General features: G+C 42.8%; 2 protein-coding genes across 5 annotated transcripts in view; both read left to right on the top strand.

The window, feature by feature from the left end:
• The window catches only part of LOC138165341 (sterol carrier protein 2), a 464,797-nt gene that overhangs the window by 315,872 nt on the left and 132,214 nt on the right, over positions 1–16,711 (top strand). The window lies entirely within an intron of this gene.
• Positions 1–16,711, top strand: part of LOC138165336 (protein zyg-11 homolog A-like) — a 29,585-nt gene that overhangs the window by 10,494 nt on the left and 2,380 nt on the right. For 3 of the 4 annotated variants that reach the window (XM_069093549.1, XM_069093550.1, XM_069093552.1), the window contains 10 exons: positions 1,081–1,221; positions 7,237–7,413; positions 8,680–8,744; positions 9,167–9,266; positions 9,357–9,410; positions 10,572–10,733; positions 10,813–10,860; positions 15,717–15,914; positions 16,007–16,068; positions 16,366–16,463. In XM_069093549.1, coding sequence (XP_068949650.1) covers positions 1,081–1,221; positions 7,237–7,413; positions 8,680–8,744; positions 9,167–9,266; positions 9,357–9,410; positions 10,572–10,733; positions 10,813–10,860; positions 15,717–15,914; positions 16,007–16,068; positions 16,366–16,463 — 1,105 coding nt within the window. The remainder of the gene's footprint in view (positions 1–1,080; positions 1,222–7,236; positions 7,414–8,679; positions 8,745–9,166; positions 9,267–9,356; positions 9,411–10,571; positions 10,734–10,812; positions 10,861–15,716; positions 15,915–16,006; positions 16,069–16,365; positions 16,464–16,711) is intronic. The other variant, XM_069093551.1, reaches the window with a different exon arrangement.

The following is a 16,711-nucleotide window of genomic DNA, read 5'->3' as shown; positions in this document are numbered from 1 at the left end:
AATGAGGTCGATTGCTATTATCCCCATTTTATGGATGAGGAAACTGAGGTACACTGGTCAGGTGACTTGCTCAAGGTCACACAGAAAATATTTATCTGAGATTGGATTTGAATTCAGGTCTTGCTGACTCCAGGTCCAGCACTAGATCTACTGTACCCACCTTATTGACAATTGAGTTTATGGACTACTGTTGAATGGCCTTTTAACCATAACATTTCATGAGTTACTTTCCATTTAACATCCTTGAGTGCTTCCTTGTAGCTTGGAGGTGATTGGGTTCTTCACGGTTGTGTCTGCTGAGCCCAGGGCCTACCAAGCCATGGGCTGTGCATTCTTTTTACCAGAACCAGCCCTTGTGACTCATGGTCTCATGTGATAAATTATCTTGGCCCTGACAACTAATGAAGAAACTCTGAATCTTTACTGGTGGAGAGAATACCAACACTGATGAAATCATATAACTTTTCAAAATATTGTTCCTCTCATGGACTGGAGGGAGTAGTCAATGAGAGAGAGTAAAAAGTCCATGTCTTGGGTTTTTTTTATCTTCATCTGTTCTGTCTTTTCTGCTTTTCGTAGGGGCAATTGGGGTTAAGTGACTTGCAAGGTCACACGGCTAGTAAGTGTGTCAAGTGTCTGAGACCCAGATTTGAACTCAGGTCCTCCTGATTCCAGGGCCAGTGCTCTATTACTGCACCACTTAGCTGCCCCACTTTATCTGTTCTGTAATGCCCTTTTGGTAGAGGATTTCTTTTCTTTCTCCCTTTTATCTGTCCTTGTATCATTCTTTCATATTTGCCATTTTTGCAAAACTTACAATTATAGGCTGTTGAATAGTATTCAATTGAAATATTTTCAAAAGTTTTTATTTTCCTCATCCTTAAAATATGAAGGTTGAAACTATTAATGTGTTAGTACCTCTAAGTAGTTTTTTCTCATATTCTTAAGTACTCTACTTTCTGTGAGTGTGGGAGTCATCTCTGAAGTAACTTCTAAGTTAAATTTGAAATTTTTAAAAGTCTGTTTTGAAAAACTGAGAGAAAAAAAAAACTCAAGTCTTCTGGCCCTTTTGTTTTGAAGGTTGCAGGAGGGGCGAATGTCAGTCAGATTTCCGAAGCTCTGAGAAGATACAGTGAGAGAGTGTGCTTTATGAAGGAAGCCCTCATTCGGCTCTTCACCCAGACATTTTATATGCAGATAACTAAGCCAGCTGTTTTAAAGGTAACACTGCATGTGAGCGGACATCTGACATGGCTATATTTTCCTAGTGATCATCATCATAGTACATACTCATTATGTGTGTATGGTGTAGAGGGGGAAAATGGGAAAGCCTGATAACAGGATGCCTCTGGGGTTTTAAAGGAGCTTACATCATCGGCCTTCCTGCCCACTGGGGAGGAGAGAGGGAGAGAAGGCCTGCAGTCATGGCTGCTGGCTGCTGCTCATTGATCTCCAATAGCTTATATATGGGAGGCATTGGGGTGTAGGGAGGACTACCCTGGATTTGACTTCAGAAACCCTAGGCTTAGGTGGTTTTTCCTCAGTTCACTCCCCAGCTGTAAAATAACATCTGTGAAGGGTAGTTGCACAACTTGCTTGATGTGTTGTTTCTGGGACAGTCCTGGGAGCCAGGACACTTTGTAAACTGGAAAAGACTCTAAATGGGAGCTGGTGGTTTTGAACTTTGGGCACTGACTATTCAGGTAACATTATCCCGCCTTGTTGAAGAAGCAGCTCTTCAGTCAAGCAGGATATGACTCTTAAGTTATATCTGCTTTTCTATCAGCAGTCTCTGTATATGTGATAAGAAAAAATCTCTACTTCATTTGTAAAGAATCTTAGTATATTTGAGGCTAGAATGGAGGAACATCAGCTTAGCAATAGGGGAAAGGGAAGAAGGATGGGTATATGGTCCTGTAAATGCTTATGTTGGGTGATATAGGAAATAAAATGGAAATATGTAATATAAAAATCTGGAAACTAAACTGGTTTGACTATAACTTGGGGTCCTTCCTCAGACCAAGGAGTGTCCTAAACCACTTGCATTCTCATTGCCTTAGCACTGAATTTTTGGCAGTGATGATACTGGAATGGCTGGTACATTTTCCATAAATGCATATCCTTCATTTTTATTCGAATACTTCATTTTGTTGGACACTCATTATGTAAGACCCTATGGTAAGGTTTTCCAGGCTACAAAGAGGAATAAGGCATGATTCTTGACTTCAAGGAGCTTACAGCCTGGTTGCTTTTAAATTGAATAATAAAGTATTGAGAGTGGGGAGGGGTGTAACTCTTGGCCATAATATTCTCTTTGGGTTTTTTTGTGGGGGGGGGGGTTTGCTTTTTTTTTTTTTTTGGAGGGGGGAAGGTAGGGCAGTTAGGGTTAAGTGACTTGCCCAAGGTCATGCAGCTAGTCTTTGTGTTAAGTGTCTGAGGTTGAATTTGAATTCAGGTCCTCCTGACTCTAGGGCCAGTACTATATTCACTGCGCCACCTAGCTACCCCCAATATTCTCTTTGTTAAAATGAGAAGGTTGGATTAGATTAGATCTGTGACCTATCCCTCTCACCTCATCTCAGTTCAGCAGGTGGTGAGAACCTACTCTGACACATTCCCTGAGGCATGGAGGTGAGAGTGAAAGCTCACAGCTTTATTATGAATTTCTAGAACTCCTGAATGCAGGTTAGGAACCTAAGCTTCATACACAGTGTAAAATGGTGAAGCAGCCTTTCTAGATACTGTTATTAGCAAAGAGTTTGTGAAAACAAAAACAAAAAAAAAGGTTGTTTTATTCCGAATTTAGCAGCAAATAAAATGAGCATTTCCATATACAAAATATAACAGCAAAAGAGGAATATGTGTACAGAACTGTGAATCTCTCAGGACCCTAGCATCCAGGTTCCACAGCTCACACCAAACAGTCTTTCTCAAGGATCCCTAGTCATTTATGTGGAAAAATCATGACAAATGTTTATATTAATAAGGAAAGGGAGAAAAGAAATGAATCAAGGTTATACCCTAAATAAGGCATTAGAACAAGAAAAAAGGAAGAAATTCTTAAAAAGAGATATAAAATTGAAAAGTAGAAAATAAAAAAAATAATTAAATTGACAAGAACTGGTTTGTTTTCTTTTTTTAAAAAAAGTTAGCAGAAAGGGGAAAAAGTCACCTGACCTGTAATATCTAAACAGCTGCAATCAGTCAAGCTTCTCAGAAACGAGGAATCAGTTTGTCAAGACTATTTACAGATAGAAAAGTCGATCCCAGCCCATTGTCTTGGAGGTGGCCCAATAGAGGGAGCCTGGGCCATGGGCTGGCTCTGTCATCATTGTGACCAGGAGTGCCATAGAAAATCTCTTAATCTCTTGGCCTCACAGAGTTTGTAAATCCTTAGTGGGTTTACTCCAGGTATAGAAAGCAACTTCAGCATAAGAAAATCTGTTTGTATAGGCATATGAATATATTAGTGTGGGTGCTCCCTTGAATGATGTCGGTTTCAGCCTGTTTGTGTCCTTCCATGAGTGTTTCCTGCTGCGTCCCCCTTTCACCCAGAATACTGGGGCCTTGCTAGTTCTAAGTATTGCCCGGATGGCTGGCTTCTTCCTACTGTGCCCCTCCTTGTTTTTGGGATGATGCTTGACTTTAATTCTTCAGATGATGCCAGGTGTGCAGGTCCTGGTCTGTAATCTCTGCAATCCGGGAGGCCGAGGCTGGTGTATCTCAGGAGCCACAGCAGCGTGCTGAGCTTGTGGGGTGTCTGCACTGTCTGGTAGCAGTGGGGTGAGCCCCTTGTAGCAGGGGTCCACTAGGCCTCCTAAGAAGGAGCAGATGGGCCCAAGGGCAGAGAACAGAGCAGGTCAGAACTCTCATGAATGAAGCTCAGCAGGGAAAAAGACAATTCTTAAGAGGTGGAGGTATTTCTGTGGATTTGCTGCAACCCTACTGGGTCACAGGAAGAACCTTGTTAAATAAATGGGTCTTTATTTCCATTTTAAAGTCATTCAGATCATAATGAGATATGTAAACTGAAATTCTGCATGATTACATAGATATCAGAGAAGAAAACTCTTTAATAAAATGTTATGAAAACAAAAAAATAAAAAGATTTTCTCACGATAAAAAATAACCATCTTATGCCAAGAACCAACATAATATGCAGTGGAGAAACACTGGAAATTTTAAAAATTAAATCTGGGCAGTTTTTTTTCATTGTAGGGAAGCTTCCTGTGAGCAGATCCCTCCACGAGTGCAGGCCAACATCGCAGCTATAGCCTTGAATGACCTGGGGCTCTAGTGGGCCACACAGGTTATTATTAGCATGTACCAGGGGCAAGACTTAAAGCTAAGGCTTCCTGCCTTTGAGGCCACCCTCTGTCCACTACATCTTGCTGTCACTCTTTACATCCCAGACATTTCACTAAAAATAGGTTTGAAATGAGGATGCCTACTTTCCCAAACTTGAATATATTTGATGTGGTGTTTGAAATTCTTTCCAATGTAATAAGGTATTTGAGGAATTAGCTTTGGAAATGGAGAGGTCAGAACATTCAGATAACAGGATAGAACAAAACCTAACTCCTTCAACCCTCAAAAAAGAACAGAGACTATAAGTGAGTTCAGTCCAGTCAAAGATGCAAGTTTAACTCACAAAACTGGTAACATTATTTCCTAGCAATAAAGAAAACAAGAAACTTCATTTAAAATAATGATTGACTAATTTGAGACTTTACTTAACACATACTCAAGACCAGCAGAAGGACAATCATCCAGCTGCCATGACTGAAGAAAAGAATCACAATTGCCTCCATTTATTATAGTGGTTTAAGCTTTACACACCATTTTGTGTACGTCCTCATTTGATCCTCTAAGCTAGAGGTATAAAATTGAATTGGGGGGGGCAGCTATGTGGTACGGTAGAGCGCCAGCCCTGGTGTTAGAGGACCTGAGATCCAGCCTCAGACACTAAACTGTGTGACCCTGGGTAAGTCACTCAACTCCTTTGGTGTCATGTTCCCCCCCCCCCAATTTTTTTTTAGTTGGAAAATATTTAACAGACAGATAATTTCAATGTGTGGTTTTCTAAGTCAATATACAGCAACATGTATAGTTACATGGTTTAGTGAGCCCATTTCCATTTTGATTTTGATACCACTGCCCTAAATAATTCTGTGTAGTGCTGGTATGTTTAGATGAGCAGGTAAGGGGGTGTATGGGATGGGGACAGGGTGGGACTTGTATGGCGTAGAGGAACAATTAGCGAGTGGGAGGACTATCCAGTGTTCAGAGAGAACTATGTAAACAGTAATGGCATGTATGGTCTTTTCTAATGAGCAGGAATAACAGGAGGTAGGTTGGGGGGAACTTGTTCTTGTAGTCCCGGGCTTTAAACCATTGCCGGGTGATTGTCATCGATGCAGCTGGTGCCCAGGGAAATAGAGAAACAGATGCATGCGATAGAAGAGGGGCCCGGCTCTAAAAAGGTGTGCTTGTCAGGCTGATAGGTCAGAGACAGAAATTGGGGAAAGGGCTCATCGCATTAAAGATTGGTCAGTGGTTGGGTGGGAGATGGATTTAGGCCCATATCTTATGCCACATACCTCAGTGAATCACAGGGGGATGGCAGCTTTAGACATTTAAAAAAAATCTATTTTAAAAATATGTAAGGAAATGTGACAATATGTACATGAACAGTGGAGATGACAAGACTTTTTCCTCTTAAGTAGAAGAGGTCTAAACAGGTATGATTGATTTCATTAACATATAGTAAAAATAATGAAAAGATAAATGATAGATTGGGAAAAGTAAGAAAGATCAAGGTGTCCATGAAGAAGTGTTAGACATTTACAAAGGTAATTGCCATTTCACATAAATGGTCAAAGGCTGTGACTAGATAATTTTCAAAAGAGACACCCAATTGATAATCGCTTGGAAACATTTTATTCACCTAATAATTAACAGAATACAAATTAAAACAACCCTGAGGTACCACCTCACACTGACAAAAATAATTAAGGAAGCTCGATTCTTCAGGGGCTGTGAAGAAGCAGGCCCTCTCATTAGGCTACAGTAGAGTTGCAGGCCAGTAGAACCCTTTGGGAGAGCACTTTAAGGTTGACGTGTTTGGGATGTAAAGAAATGCGAATGGCAGATCTAGACTTTGGTCACATGGAAATGACTCATTTGTGCACAGCGCTTTAGAACTGGCAGAGCCCCTTCGAAGTAGTGTCTCATTTGATCCTTGCAAAAGCCTTGTAAGGTAAATATTATGGGTGATACTGCTCCCCTTTTACAGATAAGGGAACTGAAGCTCAGCAATGAAGTGACTTGCTCGTGGTCACACAGCCAGACATGGCAGAAGGCAGCATTTGGTCCTCAGTGAGTCTGCCTCCTGAGAATGGGAATGAATGGGTGGGGACTTGGAATAACTGACAAAGGCCATTTGTGCAAGGGCTGATAGTTATGAAATGAGTCTAAGGTAGTATTGATGATGTTTTCTTGTATGTAATCATTTTCAAATATAGATGAGAAACGGCATAAGTGAGCCCCTCCACACACCTAAAATCACATGATTAGCTTTAAACCACCTGGGATCTAGACAGTTACCACTTTGTGCCATGTTTGAAACAAGAGAAGCATAAAAGATGGGACCTTAGAAGCCATCAGGTCTAAGCCCCCCTCATTTTATAGAGCAAAGAAACTGCTCAAGGGTCCTGACTCAAAGTGCTTCCCAGCGGCAGCTGGAGTCAGGAGGACCTGAGTTCAAATGTGGCCTCAGACATTTGACACACTTACTAGCTGTGTGACCTTGGGCAAGTCACTTAACCCCAAAGTGCTTCCCATTATCTACACTGGTTCTCCTGGAAGAGACCTTCAAATAGAGGATGTCAGAACTGGGAAGCACCTTGGAGGGCATCTCAGGCAGCCCCTCCCCTGCCACAGAGGAGTCTGAAGATCAGAGAAGGGGCTGGCTTGCCGACTCAGCAGTAAAAAGTGCTTTCATAAAACAAGAGGGCTCTCCTAAATACTGTTCACTTGCTTCAGTTGTGTCCGACTCTCTGTGACCCCATTTGGGATTTTCTTGGCACAGACACTGGAGGAGTTGGCCATTTCCTTCAGCTCATTTTACAGATGAGGAAACTGAGGCAAATGGGGTTAGGTGGCTTGCCCAGGATCACACAGCTTCTCGGTTTTAACAATCATCTTGTAACTTTCCTTTTTTTCCTTCATCTTTAGCTTGTGGCAGTAGGAATGAGGAATCACCCTCTGGACTTACCTGTACAGTTCACAGCCAGTGCATGCACCCTCAATTTAACCCGGCAGGGTCTGGCCATGGGAATGCCTGTTCGCTTGTTGTCAGAGGTCATCCATTTACTTCTCAAGGCCCTAAAAAATTTCCCCAATAACCAGCAGGTAATTTAATTCTGGTTCTCTGCTACTATAAATATTTGGGAGTATTTGGAACCTTTCTTTATGTCACTAACCTCCTGGGGCAGATGCCTAACCTTGGCATGGGCATTGTTGTCACTTTCTTTTGCATAATTCAAAATGGATTTCCAGGATGGCAGAACCGGTTCTGTTCCAGTGTCCAGCAGGTAGTTTGAACTGAAGGTTTGGCCTTGCTCGGAACTGTTAGCTTCTCTGGCAAGTCCCTTGTTCTGCTTCATTGATTGATCAAGGGGGCCTGTTGTGAATCAAAGGAAGAGCACATGTAGAGAATTTTGAGTAGTTCCTGATCTTTTTCCCAAACCTTGTCAATAAAACAGGCCCCACTGATGTGCAGAAAAGAAAGGGTGGTTCATGTGTGTCTGTGCCCTGCACATTCAGGTACCTCTGCCTTCTGTTGTCTTTCTCTCCATCTCCATCAGTCACCTTTCTCTCTGCCTGTCTGAATACTGGCCAGGCCTCGAGGCCCAGTTTCCATCTTGTTGTCTTTGAAGCCTTCCCTGACCACTTTTCATCCTCCTGGGCCTCTCATAGCACGTCCTCTGCCCTTTATGCCACACTTAGATGCATTCTTTATGTTCATGTTGGTGCATATGTGCCTCGTCTCCCCAGTTATGTTCTAAACTCCCCGAGGGCTGGGACCAGGCCTGAAGTTTTCTGTCCCATCCCAGTGCTGGGTAGCTCAGTATCCTGCAGAAAGTAGGTACTCAGTGTGAAACGCTTAGTTACTGGTACGGAGGAACAATACCCAGCTTTCCCTGGACCAGAGCATTCTTAATTCATTGGACTCATTTCATGTGCATAGTGCATAGTTTACTTCTTTTACATAGAAAGATAGGTATATGAGAAGGAGAGAAGGCGTAGCCATCAGTGGCAGCATTTTTATGTGTAAAACTACCCGTGGGTTAGCCTGGAGTCCAACCATTTGGTTGGTTAGCAGCATTACAGTCTTGGGCAGTTCAGGAAGCCATCAGAACTGAGTGTAAAAGAGTGGCGAGGACAGGGCCGCTGACTGCTGTGGATTCTCCAAAGACTGACTGGTCTCAGAGCTGTCTGTCTTGGACCCCCACAGAGGGATTTAGTTACTGAAGTCCCCAGAGGTCTTGCTCGTTACAGACCTCAGGTGTCATGATACTTACAGTTGAGGAACAGAACTGGAGTTGAATGATTAAAACTTTGTATAGTCTGAAATGACTTCTCTGTCTAAAGTTACTTTTCTTGATTCCTGAAAAGCTGCAGAAGAATTGTCTTCTTTCCTTGACCAATGCCAGAATTCTTCAGGATGTCCCATTTAACAGGCAAGTGTCAAGTTCAGTAAGCCTATTGGGGGTATTTGTCAATCTCACTGATCACTGATTTCTGCGGGTTTAGTTGTCTATTGCCTCCTGAAGCGCGCGCGTGCATGTGTGCATGTGTGTTTTAGAAGTCCTCATTGCAGCCTGCAGGTGCTATCCCAATCCTGTGATTTACTGATTAACCTACAAGAATTATTTTTAATGTTTGCTAAAAAAGAAAAAAAAACACCAAAAATACAGACCTTAATTGACCATTTTCCCCTTGAGCCTTAATGCCACACTTGTTTTTAGAGCTAAGACTTTGGAATTTCAGGATTTGTTTTGGATTGTGCGTAGTAGACACGTCTGTTCCCCCTCCTGCCCCCCTTCCCCAACAATGTTAATGTGACTTAGGGGATTAGAAAAATCAGAATTTATTTTTTCAGGTTTGATGCTGCCAAGTTTGTCATGAAGTGGCTCTGTAAGCATGAAAACCCCAATATGCAGACAATGGCAGTGAGCGTCATCTCTATTCTGGCCCTTCAGGTACGAAAATGTGCCCAACCAGGCCAGGTTTGTGCCTCTTCCAAAGTTTGATGGAATGCATATAATCCCTTTCCCCTTCTGTGCTTACAGCTTTCTCCCGAACAGACGGCACAGCTGAAGGCAGAACTTTTCATTGTTGTCAGGGTAAGTTGACTGGACATGTTCCTTTCTCATTTTGAGTTTTCCTTGTGCCATATACATTGACCATTTACCAGGTTACAAGGCTTGCTGTGGTAAGCTCATTAATCTGATGAATTCAGCTGCTAGCTTTGCATTTATTTTGTCACCAAATAATAGCGAGTACCAGGCTCCACTGCTGTCTTTTCTCCAGTGTCTCAGCACAGCAGACATGACCCTGGGTCTCACCATCTTTGCCAGTCCCAGGATATGGGAGGTTCCGAGGACAGGGCTTTCTGATCCTAGGAAGCCTCTCCTTAGGCATGGAGTGTGTTTGGCCATAGTGACCTCTTCAGCTCTGGAAGAGTTACCATTAGCTGCATCCATACTTATATCACAGATCTTCCAACCTTGAAGGAAGACACACACCATGTCTTTGTAGGACTCCTTAGCCCTGGTCCATAGTAGGTACTCACTCAGGATTTATTGACCAGTTTCGTTCATCATTCATCAGTTTAATGATTGATCAAAGTCTGTGTTGGCCTTCTGATCCAGCCTCACTCCCACAATCAAAAGGGCAATAAACTGGTACTGATGATATTAATACCTAGTTGAAGCTTAGAATACAAATGGGCAACTTCAGAAACATTTGAGGATGAGAAGTCTTAAGATGCATTGATTTGTTAAAGGCTTAGAATTGATGTCCGGAATATCCTGAATTAATAAGCTTCTATGAGATCTTGCTCTTTCCTTCTCTGAAGGAACCCCAAATTATTTAGGCCTTGATTAGATATTGTCATATTACTTGTTTCTTAAGTAAATCTGATTTTCTCAAGTGGAGATCTCTAAAAGGCTTTCGATTAGGCCAATGCACATGTGATCTTTCCTGACCCAGAGTGTTGTGACAGAATTTGGTATGTAAAAGCAATGATGGTTATCTTCTCATTAGTAGATAAAATACTAAGTTTTTCTCTACACTTTATCAGACTGAATTGATAAAACTAACACAGCTTCAGATAAGATCTGAAGTTGGCATTAATTGCTTCCTGAAATTAGCTAATCTAATGAAATATTTGGTAGACTTCTGTTAAGGCAGGGAGCAAGTAAATGGTATCCCTAAGCAGTGAAGTCATGTTTTTGTGACAGTTTTGTCAGAACATGAGATTCTTCTTCTTTTTGCTTTTTTAGGAACTCTTAGCAATAGTGAAACAGAAAATCTCTGAGAATTTAGAAGATATTACCCTCACATTTACCCTGAGAGCACTGTGGAACCTCACAGATGAGTCCCCAGCCACCTGCAAGCACTTTGTTGAGAACCATGGGTTGGCCATCTTTGTACAAGTCTTAGAGGTACCAGATGGGGTGGGCTTTACGCGCACTTTCTGTCTTCTTGATGACATTACTGACCTCAAGGTGTTTCTCTTGACAGACTTTCCCAACAGAATCAACAATACAAACCAGAGTTCTTGGCCTTTTGGTAAGATACGTATTAATTCCATGGAGTTAATGGCAACTTCTTCCAGTTAATGTGAATCACATTTGAGAAATCTTTCGTTAAAATTATTAAACCAAAATGTGAGGAATCTCTATCTAGAGGAGTGCCCTACATATGTATTGGCTGATCCCAGTGGTCATCTTTCTTGGCTGAGTGACCCTCACTCTCCTTCTCTACAAGGTGGAAATACTCCTATTTGTCTGACCTGCCTCACAGCACAGGGATGTTGTTTGGAAAGAGGGGCTATAGAAAGGACACTTTAGGAGAATGGATTCAAAACCAAAATTAGGCTAATAACTCTCAGCATCTTTCCCTACCAGGGGCAGAGTTTTTCAAACAATATGGCTGCTTAGTTTCCTACATATATCTTATATCCTCCACTGAAATCTTCTTCCAGTGCTTATGTACAAAGGTAACCTTCGGTTCTCCAAGGTTATGCCAGTGGAACACAGCCTGCTCTGGCTGTTCCTGCCAAAGCAGTAAGTCCTTGAGTGTAGAATCTGTTTATGAGCGCCCTAGAAGGGAACTAGAGCAGATGAGTGATGGGAGCAGGAATTGAGGAAGACTCGATGGTAAAAAGAACATTTGAGTTAGGCCTTGTTAAGTAGTGATTAACATTCCAGCAGTTTTCGCCTCGGTGGCAGCAGGAAGGGACAGCATTTCAGGAGGAGGGCTCAGGAAGATGCAGCACCTGAGATAAAGAAGTATGGAGGCTGCCAGGTAGCCACAAATCAGGCTGTAGAATCCGGGTCTGGCTGGGGGGGTGCTCTTGGATAGGATCCTGTCCTTACTGTGGGGGTGCTGCTACCAGCTGGCATCATCTCCTCAGTTGTGACTCCATCTGCACAGTAGAGGACTCCTCCACATTTCTCCTGCTCCTGCCTGTCCTCTCTGGATCCTTGGCATGTTTTTGTTTTTTTTTCTTGTAGATTTTTTTTCCATTTCTCCAAGGTCAAAGTTGGGTCTAATGGATAGAGCTGGCCTTTGGTGGCCAACTGGGTTTTCTCTCAGCTGAAGTCCAAAGAGACATTTAGGTTTGATATAAGAAGAAACTACCCAACAGTTAGAGTTGTCCAGAGTGCGGTGAGCTCCCTGAGGTGGCCATGGGATCATTGATTTGGAGCTGGAAGGGACCTTCAGGATATTCTTGTCCAATAGCTTTACTTCACAGATGGGGAGCCCAAGGTCTCCCCTGTGGTCAGTAGCAGAGCTGGTATTTAAGCACAAGCTCTGTGACTCAGAGTCCAAAACTCCTTCCACGACATCATCTTGGTCTTGTTAGGAAGGGCTGAATGACCACATAGAGCAGCAGTTCTTATATCGACTGTACAGCTATGGAGGGCTCTTTGAGCATCATCTTATTCTGAAAAAGGAGGCATGCCTTAGACTCAGGAGACTTGGGTTTGAAGACTCAAAAGCCTTGGGCCAGGCACCTCCTTTTCTGCATCTCTACAATGGGGATAATTGTAGTTGTGCTGTTTTCACAAAGGGCCTTTTAAACCGAAAAACTGTAGATTTAGGAGCTAGCAGTGGCATAATCAATGTTGGCACCAAGTGTTCTGAGGAATCGGATGGTCTCTGCAGGTAAGGAGTTCATAAACTGCTTTTCCCCGGCATTTCCTCAGTTATTCCAGCACCTGTATCCAAGGGATGCCGAATGAGTGAGGGTTCTTTACCAGGGTTAGGGCTGAGACCTGCCTACAGAGCAACGCCAGCCACATGGACGCGATGCCATAGGGAGCAGTCAGAAGAGCCGGGTTCTCCTGCTCCTGGCTCCAGCGTTAATGGAGGAGCTTTGCTTCTTAGGGCTGCTGTGAGGGGCAGGTGAGAGATTTCTAAAGCTCTTAGCACAGTGCTTGGCACATTGTAGACGTTTAATAAATGCTCCTTTCCTTCCGTTCTATTTATTTACATGTTGTCTTCCCTATTAGCATTGAGTTCTCTGAGGGAAAGTGCCCCGTTTTTGTCTTTCTTTGTGTCCCCAGCACTTAGTAGAGTGGCTCTCTTGTACTAAGTGCTTAATAAATGCTTACTGACTGACTCACTGCTTTGTGAAGGAAGGTCATGGCCCCTAGCCATTCCAGGATTTTCATAGATCAGGAAAAACGAAAGGAGATCTGAGCTGGCCCCAACCATGTGTATTCCTTCTCCCTGCCCTTTCCTCTGAAGTCTGGTATTTGTAGTGACCTACCTCCAGTTCTCCGTTTGCTATGACCTAGGGTTGGGTTAATCCTGGGGAAGCTATGTGTGATCTTTTAGGGTCCGTGTCTTCAGATTCAAGCCAAAGAATTAGAGATTTTAGAGACTGAAGGAACTTCAGCTGTTACTTGGCCAAAACCAGTAAGTGGTCGTCTGCTGGCTCCTGTAGCTCTTTACCTTAGCAAGTCGATTTCTTATGTTGACCCTTAATTGTCCCCTTTGCAGCTTCTCTGTGTTGCTCCTGATCATTTCCTCTGGGGTTAAATAATAGGACAGTCAAAGAATCCCTGAGAATTCCCTGGGAGATGTAGTTCTGAATTGACCCAGTTCATGTCTGAGGCTGACACGAGGTGCCCCCAAATGACCATATGGCCATTTTTGGCTCCTCTTTTTTTTGTTTTTAAGTTTTCACTAAATTTCTTTATTTACTTTTAGTTTACAACATTCACTTCCACCAGCCCTTGAGTTCCAAATTTTTCTCCCCCTCCCCGCCATGGCAACATGTAATCCAGTATAGATTTTACAGACACCTTCACATTAAACATTAGTCAAGTTGAAAAGAAGAATTATAACGAATAGAATGAACAAATGAGAAAGAAGGAACAGAACAAAACAAAAAGAGAGAGCAGGTGGTTTGCTTCAGTCTGCATTCAGACTTTGTAGTTCTTTCTCTGGATGTGGATAGCCCTTTCCATCATGAGTTTTTTGGAGTTATCTTGTATTGTTGCGTTGCTGAGAGGAGCCCAGTCTTTCAAAGTCCGTCATCACAGATACGATGTGTCTGTAATTGTGTACAAAGTCCTCCTGGTTCTGCTCCCCTCGCTCAGCATCAGTTTATATTAAGTCTCTTCAGGTTATTATGAAATCCATCTGCTCCTCATTTCTTACAGCACAGTAGTATTCCGTTGCGTTCATTGACCACAGCTTGCTCAGCCATTCCCCAATTGATGGGCATCCCCTTGATTTCCACTTCTTTGCCACCACAAAAAGAACTGCTCTAAGTATTTTTTTTAAGCAATTGGGGTTAAGTAACTTGCTCAAGGTTACACGGCCAGGTGTTTCTGGGTGGATGCTATGTGTCTGAGCCCAGATTCGATCCCCAGGTCATTCCGACACTGGGGCCAGTGCTCTTAATCTCTGTGCTATCTGGCTGCCCCTGTTATAAATATTTTTGTATGTACAGGTCCTCCTCCCACTTGATCTCTTTGAGATACAGCCCTAGAAGTGGTATTGCTGGGTCAAAGGGTATGTATGCATTTTTTATATAACCCTTTGGGCATAGTTCCAAATTGCTCTCCAGAATGGTTGGATCATTTCACAACTCCACCAACAATGCATTAGTGTTCCAATTTTCCTACATCTTCTCCAGCATTTATCATTTTCCTGTTTTGTCATTTTATTGGCTCCTCTATCTTGTAAGCATTTGAGAGTACAAGAGTCCTTGGCAGAATGATCTTTTGAGCAGTTCCCGGGAGGACCACAGCCACTTAGCCCATCAGCCTTTGTAATAACAAGGTTCTAGGTTCACTAGTGAGCTCTAAGGTGGGGAAGTGAACATTAATCTGTGAACTATATATTTAATGTAGATGCACAGTAAATATCTGGGTGAGTGTGGTAAGGAACCTTGTGTGTGCTTCTGAGTTCTAATGCCAGATCTGATTCTTAGTACTGGGGTTCTCTTGAACTAGTTCCCATCTCTGTGTCTCAATTTCACACCTGTAAAATGAGATGGTTACATCAATTGGGGAATGGCTGAACAAGCTGTGGTATATGAATGTAATGGCATACTATTGTGCTATAAGAAATGATGAGCAGGTGGACTTCAGAAAAACCTGGAAATACTTATATGAACAGATGCTGAGTCAAGTGAGCAGAACCAGGAGAACATTGTACACATTAACAGTAACATTGTATGACGACTGACTTGATAGATTAGCTGTTCTCAGAAATGCAGTGATCTAAGATAATTCCAAAAGACTCATGATGGAAAATGTTATCCACATTCAGAGGAAGAGCTATGGAATCTGAAAGCAGATTAGAGCATAATATTTTCTTTTCTTTTTTTCTTTCTTGTTTTTCCCTTTTGTTTTGATTTTTCTTTTACAATATGACTAATGTGGAAATAGGTTTACTATGATTTTACATGTATAACCTAGATCAGATTGCATGCCATCTTGGGAAGGAAGAAAAAATTTGCAACTCAGAATCTTATAAAAGTGAATGTTGAAAACTAAAAATAAATGAATAAAAATAAAATAAGAGGGTTAGAATAAATGGTCCCTTTAGGTGCTGAAAGAATCCCATAACCAGTCTAAGGAAGGAGTAGGATTGTATTAGGAAGAAATTCTGAAGAAATTACAGCTGTCCAAAAGTGAATTGGTTATCACAGGAGGATGGGTATTAAGATTTCCAAACAGCCTGTTTAACCCCATGTCGATGTTAGCCCTCTGAGATCCCTTTCTCCCCTGACATTTCAAGGAATCCCAGAATTTGATAGTTGGAAAGGATCCGAGTGGCCCTTTGAGGATTCCTGATTTGATAAAGTGGTAAAAGTCCAGTCCAAGGAATGGGGAAAATCGAGATGCTCATAATTGCCCCTGCTCCTTCTCTATTTCCAAGTTCTGTTGGTCTGTCTGCAGAACAACGTGGCTGAAGTCAAAGAATTATCCTCTGAGCTGATGGTGAGCAGCTTGATGGCCCACGTGAGCCGCTTACTTCATAGTGTGGAGATGGAAGTGAGCTACTTTGCAGCTGGAATCATTTCCCATCTCACCTGTCTGGGGGAGCAGGCATGGACCCTGCGCAGCATTCAGAGGAGTGCTCTTTTAGATGACCTGGTAAGCAAGCCCCACGTGTGACGTGGAGGGCCTGGGCACCCGCGCCCCACAAAGCCGCACATGGCCGATAGACTTGTTTTTGTCTCTTGCAGTACATGACAGTGTTGAAGTGGCCCAGTCCGAGCTGTAAGATGGTGGCCCTGGTGACTTACAGGTGCGGGGAGGGGGGGGGGGAGCCTGAATTTATCCCTCAGAACATTAGCCTCTTTTTTCTATGGTGTCCCCATTGTATGCTTGTCACGAGCCCAGGACTTTGGAACCAAGGCTTGTCTTTGGCGCCATGGCTTTGCACCGTTTTGACTTCTCCATCTCTGCTGTGATGCTAGGCATAGGCCATCAAGTTCATGTACATAAAATACTTTGTCAGAGTCAGATGCTACAGGCATGTAAATGATGGTTAAGTCATCAGATAATGGCCTACTTTCTAAATGCCTTTCTTTGGAACCCACAGGTCCTTCAAATCCTTTTTTCCGTTACTTAGCAACTTCGCAATTTTTGAGGTTCAGCTCTGGGCACTATGGGCCATGCACCATGTCTGCAGCAAGAATCGTATGTATTCCAGTGAGCTACATAAACCACATGCCTAGGATAATGCTTTTAGCCCTGACACCCCTTTAAACTCTGGAGGAGGGGAGCAGAGGTTTGCCTCTTATCTTCCCTGGTCTCTGGCTCTTGTGATCTAATGGGCTACATAGTAGAATCTTTTTAAAAAGTTTTCTGTCAGGGGTGGGCTAGATGGCACAGTGAATAGAGGACTGGCCCTGGAGTCAGCAGGACCTGAGTTCAAATCCGGCCTC

The sequence above is a fragment of the Petaurus breviceps genome, unplaced genomic scaffold, assembly GCF_028583685.1.
Source record: "Petaurus breviceps papuanus isolate PSGF00001 unplaced genomic scaffold, PetGlider_PUasm1.0 208, whole genome shotgun sequence".
NCBI lineage: Eukaryota > Metazoa > Chordata > Mammalia > Diprotodontia > Petauridae > Petaurus > Petaurus breviceps.
This window is presented reverse-complemented; position numbering and strand designations above follow the sequence as displayed.